The 13710-nt window shown below is 39.8% G+C and overlaps 1 protein-coding gene across 5 annotated transcripts in view; it reads left to right on the top strand.

The window, feature by feature from the left end:
• CAPZB (capping actin protein of muscle Z-line subunit beta) overlaps positions 1 to 13710 on the top strand; it is a 152821-nt gene that overhangs the window by 91372 nt on the left and 47739 nt on the right. For all 5 annotated transcript variants that reach the window (XM_074218263.1, XM_074218260.1, XM_074218259.1 and 2 more), the window contains one exon: positions 7970 to 8091. In XM_074218263.1, coding sequence (XP_074074364.1) covers positions 7970 to 8091 — 122 coding nt within the window. The remainder of the gene's footprint in view (positions 1 to 7969; positions 8092 to 13710) is intronic.

The raw sequence follows: 13710 nt of genomic DNA on the forward strand, positions 1-13710 counted from the left end.
TCTCTTTTACTTTTTGTCTCTTCCTTAAAGATATGATTTCTCTCTCATCACATTCAATTTGGATCAATGTATACCATGGAAGCAATGTAAACACTGACAAATTGCCTTCTGTGGGGGGTGGGGAGGGAAGTAAGATTAAGGGGAAAATTGTAAAACTCAATAAATAAAATCTTTAAAAAAAAAACTTTGTACGTGCTAGTCAGTGTGCTCAAAAATGGAACTGCAGAGAAAGGATCAAATAGGCCCTGCCCTTAAGGAGCTTTGTCTCAATGAGGAAGACAAGGTAGAAATAACTAGAAATAGAAGATGGAAGAGATCAGAGGTGATTTTCAAAGAGTAGATGCTGGCAGATGAGCAGACAAGTAAAGGGAAAACTGACAAAAGGTGTCACTGTAGCAGCGCTTTGAAGGAAGGAATCAGAGGTGAGGACTGAAAGAATTCCAGGTGAGTGACTTGACAAAGCCAGAGCTCTGCCCTGCCCAGCCCAGCCCCTTCCTCAGCTTCTCTACAGAGCTCAGGGCCTCTACTCTGTTCTTCCCTCTTACTACAGCCTCTTAGTTTCTCACCTTCCTAACATCTGCAGGACTTTCCCAGTATCCTTCACTACTAGTAATGTCCTTTTGAAATTATCTTCTGATGTATACTTTGTACATATCTTGTATACCTCAGTGATTTTGAATGTTTGTCACTTGTTAGAACAGTGCTTCTTGAAAACAGAGTCTGGTTTTGTCTTTGTACCTTGCCCCTAGCACTTAGTACTATCACTGGCACTTAAGTGCTTAATATGAGGACCTCATTGACCTTCAACAGTAATGTGGAAGTTGGGAAGAAGAGGGTTTTGGAAACATTGAGTTTGCTTATGTCTTCAAAAACTTCGATAACCAATAGATGATGAGCTTTGAAGAGAGGATTGGACTGGATATACACATCTAGGGATCATCCACATAGAAATGACTGTTGAGGGCTAATGAGGTAACCAAATGAGAGAAAGTATGATTAGAAGATCCTGGACTAGACCTTAGGATCTCCTCCATGATTAGTGACCATCAAATGAATGAAGAACTAACAGAGGAGACTGGAGTGGTCAGAGGTAGGAAGGGAATCAGGAGAGAGCAATGTCACAAGAGTCTGAAGAAAGTAAGGGAGGTGCAGGGCTTATATTTATACTGGAAACAGCCCTGTGGTAAACTTCTGCTGGGTCTGTTTGATTCAAGAAACATTGAATTCCTTTCATCTGAAAACACTGGCCTACATACTGTATTGAGGTAGAGATGGAGAAGAGGGAGTTCTTGAACATGGAAAGATTGCTTTCCAGCAGAGAAGGAAAAAAATGATGAAAATTACAGCTGATGTTTATAGAATGCTTTAAGACTTCAGAAGTGCTCTATGTATCTATTATCTCATTTGATAACCACACAAGTAATAAAATGCAAAATTGATCCTAATCATTTAAGATGGAATAATAGTTCATTGTAGGTAGGTTCCTGGAAGAAAACCTAGATCACAGGAAATGTATCTCATTATATTAATTTAGAGAAAGAATGAATATTCTCTATTGGATAGAGAGCTGACTAGGAAGATGAAGCTTTTAAAAGGCCAGGCACAGAATTGGCACTTAAGAAATGTTAATGAGTTGTTGTTTGATTGAAAGGAAAGTAGACCTGCCATCTTTGTTAATAGCTATATTATTTCTGTTGTGCTCAACAGTCCAAAAAAATTTATAATTTTTCAGTTTTCTTTAACTTTTTCTTTCAAAGAGAGACCCCTGCTGGTAACCAGTGGCATTTCTATCCCTGAAGTGATCAGAGAGGAAAAGGGTGCAGACCTATTTTCCATACCCTATTTTGATGACTATTACTCATCAGAATATGTGCAGCAGGGTGAACCAAGTCTGTTTTAAATCCTGATCTCGCTAACAAAGGGCACACGGCCAACATTCAGATCAAAAGAGCATGTGTTCATTTGACGTTTAAAAAAAAACCTAGGTACAAAGGATGCAATTTTCGAAAACTTGGGCTCTATGGATTAGATTATCCATGGATCTGAACTGATTTAACTTTGTGTGTGTGTGTGTGTGTGTGTGTGAGAGAGAGAGAGAGAGAGAGAGAGAGAGTGTGTAGTGTTCATCTCAAGTTTCCTTTTCCTGGTTGAATAATTTTTTTCAACATTAATAACTAATGGAGATGAGGAAGAGACAAAGTAGAACCATATGGACACATAAACACCAACCTCACTTGTGGCCGGAAACTTCTGATTTGTATCTCTCTTCATGGGATCAGCTGTTGGTCCAGATAGGAGAAAAGCATTTAGTTTCTGCATTAGCAGGAAGAACTGGGTGGAGGATTCAGGGTGGGGTTTTTTTTGTTTGTTTTTTGTTTTGTTTTATAAGATGAGATGTCTCATGATGCAAGTGGAAAATTCTCAGTATTTGGAGTCAGAAAACATAGGTTCAAAGATGCTTACTATCCGTGTGACCTGGGTCTAGTCATACCACCACTGTTTCCTTATCCATAAAAACTAGATGCTTTATCTCTGTGATCCTTTTTTCAATCCTCCTTCTGTGGTGCTATGATCCCCAATGTACTCTTCTGTGAGAAGAGAGGAGAAAAGAGGATTGCCAAGTTAGAGTTGGAAGGGATCTTAATTGTTCTTTCAGTTTGATTGACCTCCTTAGTTTTTTGGAATAGGAAACTGAGGTTGAGAGATTGTGCCTCACAGTAAGTGATGGAGATGGAATTTGAACCCAGGTCTTGGTTATCCATTGCTCTATTGTCTACAGAGTAAGTGCTTGATAAATGCTAGTCAATTTGGATTTTTGATTTGGAATCCAGAACAAGTCCCCACTATCGGCAGCTATTTATTCAGTGTCTTGTATGAACGAGACACTTTGATCTTTAAGCAAAGACAAGACACAGATGTTTCCCAGGTTCATCCCCTCCCTTCTCCAGGAAGCCTTTCCAACCTTTCGAGATATCCTATTTGTCCTTTGTCTGACTTCATCACCTGTATGTGATTTCATACAGATGTATTCAGATGCTGAGCTCCTTGAGGGCAGGGACTGGCTTCTGCCTTTAGTTTTATATCCTTAGTGTTTAGGATAATCCTAGATACATGGTTGGGACTGGAATGTTTATCAACTGACTGACTGGGAATGGTGTGAAAGGAATTCTTGTTCTGAGATGATCAGAGCCAGTGACTATGCACAGATGCTGTGATAGACAGAAACACACACACACACATATTCCCTCCCTCTGAAATACAAGGGAGAATTTGAGTCATTCATGAGAGAGTTATGAAGTAATAGGAGATTTCTGTTAAGTAAGATGTGGTAGTGAAACTTTATCAAAGAGGTAGATATTTGAGTTAGATTTTCAGTAATAGGACTTTTGGATCTGGGGATGGTGAGAAAATGAACTAAGAGAAAAGTAGTCCTAGGATATATAAAGACATTTTGGTTTAACAGAGGAGGTAGAGGGGGCCTGTGGTTTTTCTGACATCATATAAAGGTGATAGTATCAATGTCAGGAGCCTTTGGCTCCAGACCCAGTTTTCTTTCCTCTCTCATTGAGTCTCTGCTAGTATTTTGCAACTTTTTGTCTAGTTTGGCAGAATCAAAGGGTAATAATATGCAATAAGGTGGGGGGGGGGATGGGGGTGTTTCTGATTAGCACAAAACGAGATGGTACAGATTAGCCAGACATTGCTAAGTGAGGTGTTTAAGGTTACCTAGTTAGAGGCAGAACTAGGACTTGACCCCAGAGCTCAGACCTCCAAACTGAATACTCTTGATTGTCCTGTCTTGCTGCCTCCTCTAGATTACAGCAGCCTTTGAAGGCCAGGCTTCCAAAGTTTGAACTTTCTGGAAAGGCAACAGGGATCTACCAAGTATTGAAGGGCTCTGAGCAGAGAAATGATCTGCTTACTGCCATGCAATAGGAAGAGGAGCTTTGCAGCTAGGAATAGGAGAAATGAGAGCAGGAGAAATTTGGAAAGGTGTACGGCATAAATATATAAACAATAAAATAAAAATTCACATCAGCTATAATAGAAGGCATTCTCTGAGTGGGCTGCTCAGAGCGGTTTCAGTGAGAGTGGAGACTGTAAGCTGAATCCTGAAGAACTTAAATGTCAGTAGCTCTTTACAATTTAAAATGCATTTTCTTTAAAATAACAGTGCAGGCATTATCCCCAGTTTAAAGATGAGAAAGCTGAGGCCCAGAGAAAGGTGAAGGTATCTTTCCCAAGTAAACGGTGAAGTTGGGATTAGAACTCTCATCTTCTTTCTCTAGTTCTAGCATTTTTTATTCTGTATCATGTTGCCTCATGTCATGAAGTCTGTGGGCTGAGTTCAATGGGGACAGCATTCTGAGGAAGTGATGTGACTCTTCAGAAATCACATGTCTGTGTCCAGTCTGTCTGCAGGGAGAAAGCAGACTGGACTGCAAGCACTCAACCACAGGGTCGCTAGTATAGCTTTGTTCTGGAGGCAGAACTCTACGGGCCAAACTTGTCATTTCTCATGACTTGGAGAATGTTATTAGTCCAAAGCAGATGCACCTTTGATCCAAGTAAGCAGAACTGATGGAGTGGAATCCAATCCACAAACACAGTCACAAAGGGCGGCTGCTCAGGTAACAGTAAACGATCTGCCATGTCAAATCATGAATGTTTCTGAGCAAAGCGAATCACAATAACATGAAGGACTTATGGGTTGCATGTGTGTTTTCAACACCTTTCAGGCCATTGCCAAAAAGTCTGACTGCAGATTAAGTTACCATCCTTCTGATGCTGATTGCTGAGGAATTCTGAAATATAGAACAATTCCTTCTAGAACCAGCCAGCAAGCCTGGCCATCACGGGGTACCTTGTGTCTGTTGTCCCCTGCATTCTACTCTACTTGAGAAAACCCAGCTCATGAGCCCAGATGCTAACCTATAAATTTTACATACTACCCAGAAAGCCTTTATTAAACCCCTACTACATGCAAAGTAATGAGCTCAACTTTGGAGATCCAGAGGTAAATATGACCCTGACCCTGCTTTCAAGAAACTTACAATCTAATAAGGACCAGGATATGCAAGACTGTTGTACTAGGGAGAGTGAGCTAAGTGAAAAGATTCAGGTTCAGTGCAGGAAGACATTTTAAGGGCAGCTGGGGGAGGTGGGGGGGGATAATGAGGAATGAGAGTGGGACAGTCTGATTTTAGATGTTAGAGTTTAGGAAGCTGTAGATTGTTCACCAATCCAGCCATATCATTTGATGTATGTGGAAACTGAGGCTCTAGGTAGGGAGGGGGAGATTTCGGGATTAGTCAGAGTTAGGGGGAGAGTTAGCCTTTTTCTATAGTATCCATATTTGTCTCTTCCTTGGAGAAAGGATGACATTTCTTATTTTACACAGAACTGCTTCCTTTCTTGTCTGCTGGCTATCCTGACAGTAATACCCCTCCCCACTTCTTCTCATCCCCCATTACTATTTTCCATCTTACAATGAGTTAAGGAAGAGTTGAAAATCAGTGAAAAATGTCCTTGACTCTTAATTCTTTGGAATTGATATGTGAGCCCTTAGTACAAAATACTGACAAGCAGAAGGATTTGTTGTTGAATTATTTTGTTGTACCTGATTCTTTGTGACCCCCTGGGACTGTAGGATGCCAAGACCTTCTGTCCTCCACTATATCCACAAATCTATTCAAGTTCATGTTTTTTGCTTCCATGAAACTATCCATTCATCTCATCCCCTGCCATCCTTTTTCTTTCCATCTTTCCTGAAATTAGGATTTTTTCCCAATGAGTCTTTTATTCTGACTGTGTGACCATGTCTTAAGTTGAGTTAAAAAAAAATCAACCTCAGTTTTGGGAAGCATGACAAAACCAAAGTTGAGAACTGAGTAAATGAATAATGTGGAGATCATAGCATGCAACCGCCTGTTCAGGGATGGATTGGCCTGAATGTCCACAAAGGAATCTTTTTATCTCTCAGAAGAGATACCAAGATTTTTGACATCAGTCAATTTGTTCACAAATGACTAATATACAGAATCAAAACTGAGCAGTATTTTGTATTTCTCCAAATTGGCCAGAGTACTTTTCAGTATTTTTTTTTAAGGTTTTTGCAAGGCAAATGGGCTTAAGTGGCTTGCCCAAGGCCACACAGCTAGGTAATTATTGAGTGTCTGGGACCAGATTTGAACCTAGGTACTCCTGACTCCAGGGCCGGTGCTTTATCCACTGTGCCACCTAGCCACCCCTCAGTATTACTTTTAAAATAAATTTTCAATTGTTGGCAGTGATGTTGGATTTAAGATTGTCTTTTTATAAAAACCAAAACATAAGCCTGGTTATGGTGAACTAATTTCAATTTTCCTAAAACTAAAATGAGTATAATTCAGAACTACAATTCAGAGCTTATCATTCCATTCCTATTTTCAGGAGACCTTATGTTGAGTATTCTTGTACCCAGCCAGAGAAAGTTTATTAATTGTTATACAAATTCAGAGTGGCACATCATGACATCATGATTCATGTGTGTATCTGGTTAGCATCATCATTAATCTATTTGGAATATCGATGGCCACCAAACTTTAGTTTGTTGCTATTATTTTTGAAATTATTTTAGGTAAAACATTCTTGAGAAAACAGTGAAATTAGTTGTTTACCCCTTAGTTATTCCCATTGCAAATTGGAATTGTGAGCCAAATCAAGTTCAGCAGGGTATGTGTTAGAAATAAAAGATAGCAAGAGAGGATGGGGAAGATCATGATGATCACCTCACTTTTTAGTGGTTCTTTAAGACTCCAAACTAATGCAAGTATGGCTACCCCCATTTTACAAGTGAGGAAACTGAGACTGAGATGTAAAATTGTTGTCTGAAGTCAAAGAAGCTACTAAGTTTTCAGAGCCTGAATTCAAACCTAGGATTTCTGACTCTTAAGCTTGGCAGGAAGAACCAGGGTTATTATATAATTGACCTGACCTGGGGATCATGCAGTACCTTGTGACAGGAAAGTGAATAGACACATTGATATAAAATAAAAATTATTCAGGGAAGAAGAAATCACTTTTAAAAGGACTATGCTATCACTTCTAAAATTTTTCTGAAGTTGAAGCTTGGTGAGCAAGACAGAAAGAGTTGGGTGGTAGCTGAGGAGGAATCCTCTGGGCTTGAGCATTGTAGAGGAAGGCAATTACATCAGGCCCACAACTGGTTTGCCTCCAAAGTTTTTCAGACCCCAGGGAGCTTGCTTTCCTTAAAGCAACAGGTACTAAGGGAAGAGATATTCTCAGATTATCAAGGTGATAAGACTTGCATTGGTCACATGGCTAAAATGCAATCCCCAAGTCCAAGTCATCCATCCCAACTTTCCAAAGGGGAAGTCCTCATGACTATATTTCCCTTTTTTGCTTCTGCTGCAAGCAGAAATGGCCCTGTAGGAGCCATCCCACCAATGAGTCACCCCTGAGATAAGTCAAGAAGGAAGCAGCTGGGATTAAGGCCCCATTTAAAGCTACCTGTGCAGCATGTATGTATGGATTTATTAGCCAGCATGGTAATGCTTGGTCAGCTGCCTGGAAAGGATTGGATTCTCCACCCAGCCCCAGAGCCTGTGGGAGTTCTCAGGCAGGGATGCTTGGTTTATTCTTCTGGCCTCCATTTGGATTCCTATGCATTTGAGGTATTTACCCTATTCGAAGTCTTATATATGTACCAGGCCAAACCAGTGACTTCCCAATTAAAATTGAGTTTATCTTTGAGCAGAGACCATGTTCTAAAGTAATGCAAGTCCAAGTTTCTTTATAGAGAAGACATGGTTGATGTCAAAGATATATTTATGAAAAAGATCAATCCTGTAGTTTGGGCAAAATCCCGAGACCAGATGTTTAATTGGCTGACCACAGTGTGGCCATTTGACAGCTTTCAAATGATGTGGATCATTTTAACCCCTTCTCTTTTCTTTCTGCTTGACAGGTCCCCAGCTTATGTGAAGATCTTCTGTCCTCTGTCGATCAGCCTTTGAAAATTGCCAGAGATAAGGTGGTGGGAAAGGATTATCTTTTATGTGACTACAACAGAGACGGAGATTCCTATAGGTGAGCTCCTGGGCAGTGCTGACCTTTGAGCAGCTGTCCCACAACAAATCTGTGGGCTCAAACGGATGTAGGAAAATTGAGACCCAACAAGGTTGTTAAGTTACTTAATATATCTGAAAGGTCGAGAGAAGAGTTCATGTAATTTTCTTGATCTACACATCTGTTTCATGGGATTGAAACAGACACAAGAGCTGTCTGGAGGAAGAAATAAATCCTGGGTTCCTTGGTTGGAGGGATAATGAAAGAACATTTGGGATCCTCCTTTAATACCAGCCAAGTTCCTGACCTCATGGAGCCTCAATTCTAATAGCTTTAGAATGGTTTCAAAGAATGTTGACATTTTCTAGGTTTTCATATACTTTAATGCAATTAATGTAATAAGGAGGATTTTTGACAAGGATTGTGATTGTGTCTACTTATGTGTACAAACACCAGCTTATCTGTGAATGGATTTGATGTCATTGACAGATGGCAGACATTAAGCAGAGCAGATATCTTTGAGTTGTGGCTTTTAAATGAACTAATCTAGCTTTAACTTTAAAGTTATGGCTCTTATTCTGCTTGACAATTTTTTGTTGTTTCTGTTATTTTTTTTTTACCTCTGATATCTCAGTCACTGTTTTTTGCATCTTTTGACACCTACCACTCATTATATTTCAGTATTTCCCTTTCACCTGCAGAATCAAATGCTTGGTATTTAAAGCCCTTTGTAACCTACCTCTCCTGCACACCCTCCTACCCTTTTCCAGGATTCTTATACCTTATATTTCTGTCTTTCCCTTTCTCCCCATAACAACCCCCACACACACACACATACACACTGTTCCTCTTCCTTGTTCATGGACAAGATTCTGGGGGCATGTGTCCCTCCTGTTGTTTGTCCCCCACACCTGGAATACTTTCATTCCTCAGCTCTGTGCTGAGCTTCAAGACCTTCCATGGGAAGCCTTCCCCAACCCTTCTTAATTTTAGGGCCTTTCTCTGTTGGTTCTCCTATAGATCTCAACTATAATTTCTTTTTAAACCTTGATTTGCTTGTTGTCTTCCCCTGAGGGCAGGAATTGTCTTTTGCCTTTCTTTGTATACCAAACTCATTTTTTCCTTTTGTAAAAATTTGATTTTTTAATAAAACAAGAATTACCACAACATAGTGTAATTAAAAAAAGATTGCACATGAAACTCCCAATCTTAGGTACAACCTGCTATTCCTCTGAAATATACAACAGTGATCATATGAATTTTTTTTCTTCCCTCCTACCATCCCAGCTAGAGATGATGGGTTTTTTTTTTAATTTTTTTTTTTACATTTTTATTTCAAGTTTTGGTCCAAATCCTATTTTTCCCCTCCCTTTATGGGGACAGTAAGCAATCAGATATAGGTTATACATGTACAAATGTAAAGCATTGCCATATTAGTCATTTTGTTCCAGAAGACTCAAAAGGGGAAAAAAGGAAAGAAAGTAGAAAAATAGCATGTTTCAGTTTAAATTCGATCAGTATCAGTTCTTTTTCTAGAGGTGAATAATATGCTTCATCCTCTGGGATTGTCTTGGACCATTGTATTGGTGAGACTAATTCATTCACAGTTGTTCATTAAATAATATTGTTATTACTGTGGACAACATTGTCTCTGTTTGCCTCACTTAACCTTCAGTTCATGTAAATCTTTCCAAGTTTTTGTGAAATCATCCTGCTTGTCATTTCTTAGAGCACAATAATAATCCATTTTATTCATATACCACAACTTATTTAGCCATTCTTCAGTTGATGGACATTTCCTCTAATTTCCCAGTTCTTAGCCACCATGAAAAAGAGCTGCTATAAATATTTTTGTACACATAAGTCCTTTCTGTCTCTCTTTTTTTTGGGGGGGGGTGTCTTTGGGATATAAACATAGCAGTTTGTCAAAGGGTATGCACAATTCAATGCCCTTTGGACATAGTTCCAAATTGCTGTCCAGAATATTTGGATCAGTTCACATCCCTACCAACTGTGCATTGTATTCCAAACTCTTAAAATTATTTATCAACTGATTGATTAACCAGAGCTCCTCAAAGACACGTGGAACTATTTTTAATTTCAATATTGTATTTATGTTTCCTAGTACATGCAATGGTAGTTTTCACCAATCATTTTTTGGCAAGATTTTGAATTTTGCATTTTTCTCTTTCCTTTCTTTCCCTCCTCCCACTCCCTGACAGAAAGCAATTGAATATAGACCATACATGTATAAGTTTGCTAAATATAGATCCGTATTAATCATGTTGTAAAAGAAGAATCAAATCCTAACTGAAAAAAAAATGTTAGAGAGGAGGGAAAATGACATAATACATGAGAAAACTTTTAAAAATTGAAAATGGTAAGCTTTGGTCTGTATATAAACTCCCATTTTCCTTCTGTGGATATGGATGGTGATTTCCAGCACAAGTCCATCATAGTTGATCTTCTCCCCCCCCCCCCCCCCATGTTGCTATTAGTATGTATAATGTTGTTCTGATTTTGCTCATTTCACTCAGCATTGATTCATGCAAGTCTTTCCAGGATGTTCTGAAGTCCTGTGTCTTGTGATTTTTTTTTTAGTTTTTTTTTGCAAGGCAATGTGGAGTTAAGTGCCCAAGACCACAGAGCTAGGTAATTATTAAGTGTCTGAGGCTGGATTTGAACTCAGGTGCTCCTGACTCCAGGGCCAGTGCTCTATCTACTTGCTGCCCTTCTCTCATGATTTCTTAAAAAGACAATAGTGTTCCATCACATACATATACTACAATTTGTTCATCCATTCTCCAATTGATGGACATCCCCTCAATTTCCAATGCTTTGCCACTATGAAAAGAACTGTTATTAATATTTTTGTATATATATATATGGATTTTTTCCCCTTTTTCCTGATCTCTTTGGGATATAGATCCAGTAGTGATATTGCTGAATCTACTGTGCTGATAGACACAATTTTATTGCCCTTTGGGGGTGATTCAAAATTGCTCTCCAGAAAAGTTGGATCAGGAACTATTTTCATTAGTTTCATTTTTTGCACACTTTTTTTTGTATGCTGAATAAACCAAGCATTTATATTAATATCATTGCTTTTTAAACTCTGGAAAAAAATTATTTTTCTGTACATGAACAGATCTTGTTGCATATATTCTCAGAAGCTTCCATAAAAGTTTCATTAATTTCACTTTAACAATAGTTATTATTTAAAAATTTAGTAAAAAGCAAAAATTTCTAATACCTAGCCTGAGCCAGAATTTACAAAGACCCTCTTCAGTCCTCCCAAGCAAAATCGGAAGACAGCCCTTCTCTCAGACTAGCTCTAGCTCAATTAATTACTGGTTGCAAGAGCTGAGCCCTTGCTGCAGTTTGTTCTCTCTTGTAGGCCTGCTGCCCTGCTTTGACTCGTAATGAGAATGGCATAGCCCCAAAGTTTCATTAAGACATGGGAAGCTGGTGTTCCCGGAAAGCCACCTGAGTGTGTGTGACATCACCCTGGGTTTATTGGGTGCCTACTTAAGGCCATTGGACTGTGCTCTGATGTACTGAAGCTCCCTGCTCCCCCCACCCACTCCCAGGTGCAAGAGAGAGAGCACTCCCATCAGTGCATCAGTGCATCTCTCTGTTATCTTGAGGATTGTGCTTGAAGATTCTCACCCACCTCCAGCTGAGCTTCCTAAGGTCTTCTGCTTCTGCTTCTGTGCTTTCTTCATTCTGATACCATCAAGAGACAGAGGCCTCCCCATTCACTTATACTGGAAGCCTTGGGTTGTCTTGGGGAAAAGTTCTGCATTTGGGCACAGCAAAGTTGGTTTTGAATTCCGTATCATCCATGTGGCCTTGGGCAATCCCTACAAGCTTGAGTTTCTTCATCAATCAAATAAGTACTCGCCTGATAGAGTGTAACATGTTGAGAGAGCACTAGTGGGGGGGTGGGGGGAGGTGAGCCCTTATTTGGACTGCTCACTCACCTTTGTGGCCCACTTTTTCTTCCAGCTCTCACCTGTGGCTCCAAGAAACTATAGTGTAAACAGTGGTCACACCCTAAAAGACTTATCTCAGCAGATGGACTCAAGCAGGTTGGGGGTAACCAGCAAGCCGTTAACACATTGATGAGTTGGGGGATCTCTATCCCAACAGATGAAGACTCCCCCTAGGAGATTGGACAGATGGGAATGGGAACAGTTTGTTCCCATGGCTGAAGGTGATTGAAGCAAGTTCTGAGGAGTCACTGCATCTTGAGCCATTGCTAGTTTTCCTGACTTTTGTCTTGCCACTGGACTTGAATTCTGCCTCACTTTAATCCAATTTACACATGACTGAAGACATCCACCCATGATGTCATTGGTCCTTTTCAAAACCAAAGACATGGTATGCCAAACACAAAATCCTTTAGAAAGGGAAGTCAGTGATGCTGTGACATCCCTCTGTGACCTCCTGGTGTCCATGTCCTCAATGTAGAAAAACTGGTCCCCTGGAGTTTATGGCAGATTCAGAGTCTCCCAGCAAATTGAGATCAAGAAATCAATTCTAGACTCTACCTAGTCATTGTAACTATATTTGAATCCCTTCCTTTTAGAAAAGGTAGGCAGTGGGTTGTCTCTGGACTGGCAACTATCTCAAGATATATACAGTGATTGAGTGAGGGGAGTGCCTAAGCCAAACATGACAGGATGCTGATAGAACTCTGGAGCACCTGGGGTGTCTGAGATACTTTGGAGAATTCCTGCCCTGTTGGGAAATAAGAACCTGCCCATGACTCTATTATGTGAGCATTTGAACCTCTGAAGTCCTAAGGGTCATTCATCAGAGTAGTGGGGGCAGAATGCCATCCCAGATGTGACCTAAAAGCTAGAAGGAAAGAAAGAACAGAGGAATGTCAAAGAGGAATAGCCAAATACACATAGAACCATTGATTTTTAAAATACTATTTATTTTTCGGTTATCTCTTAAGTTCCAAACTGTCTCCTTCCCTCCCTCCCTCACCCATCCTAGAGAAGGCCACCTTTTGACAGATATATAAATATATTTAAGCCTATACATATATACTTCTGTTTATCGGTTCTTTTTATAGAGATGACTAGCATCTTCCTTCTTAGGTAGTTTGTAGTTGATATCAGTATTTATGATATTTTAGTAACTTAGTTGTTCAATTATTCTTTGGATAATATTGCTGTTACTGTTTTCAAGGATCTCTTGGTTCTGTGCATTTCACTCTTCATTTTTTCATACATCTTGCCAGAATTTTCTAAAATCAACCAGCTTTTTGAATCTTACAGCTCAGGAAGATTCCATCACCATCATATACCACCACTAGCAATTCCTCAGTTCTGGACTTTAGAGATTATCTAACAATCAGAAGAACATAGTACTGTCATTGATTTGCTGTATGATTGTAAAGACCCTTCCCCCCTCCCAGCTTGAACATTCTATGTTCTGAAGGCCCCCTGTACCCCACACACCCCTGCCCCCCACCTTCCCCAGATCGTGGCATTCTTTGTTCTAAGTCCCCTTCCAGCCCTGGCATTCTTGATCTAGGGGACCTTCCAGCTCTGCATCTTTGCAAAAAGTCATCCTCCTTAAAAGCACCCAAGTCTGGTTGAGTTCTACTCTCCTTAGGTTGCCTCT

This window comes from Macrotis lagotis, chromosome 1 (genome assembly GCF_037893015.1).
Source record: "Macrotis lagotis isolate mMagLag1 chromosome 1, bilby.v1.9.chrom.fasta, whole genome shotgun sequence".
NCBI classification, from domain to species: domain Eukaryota; kingdom Metazoa; phylum Chordata; class Mammalia; order Peramelemorphia; family Peramelidae; genus Macrotis; species Macrotis lagotis.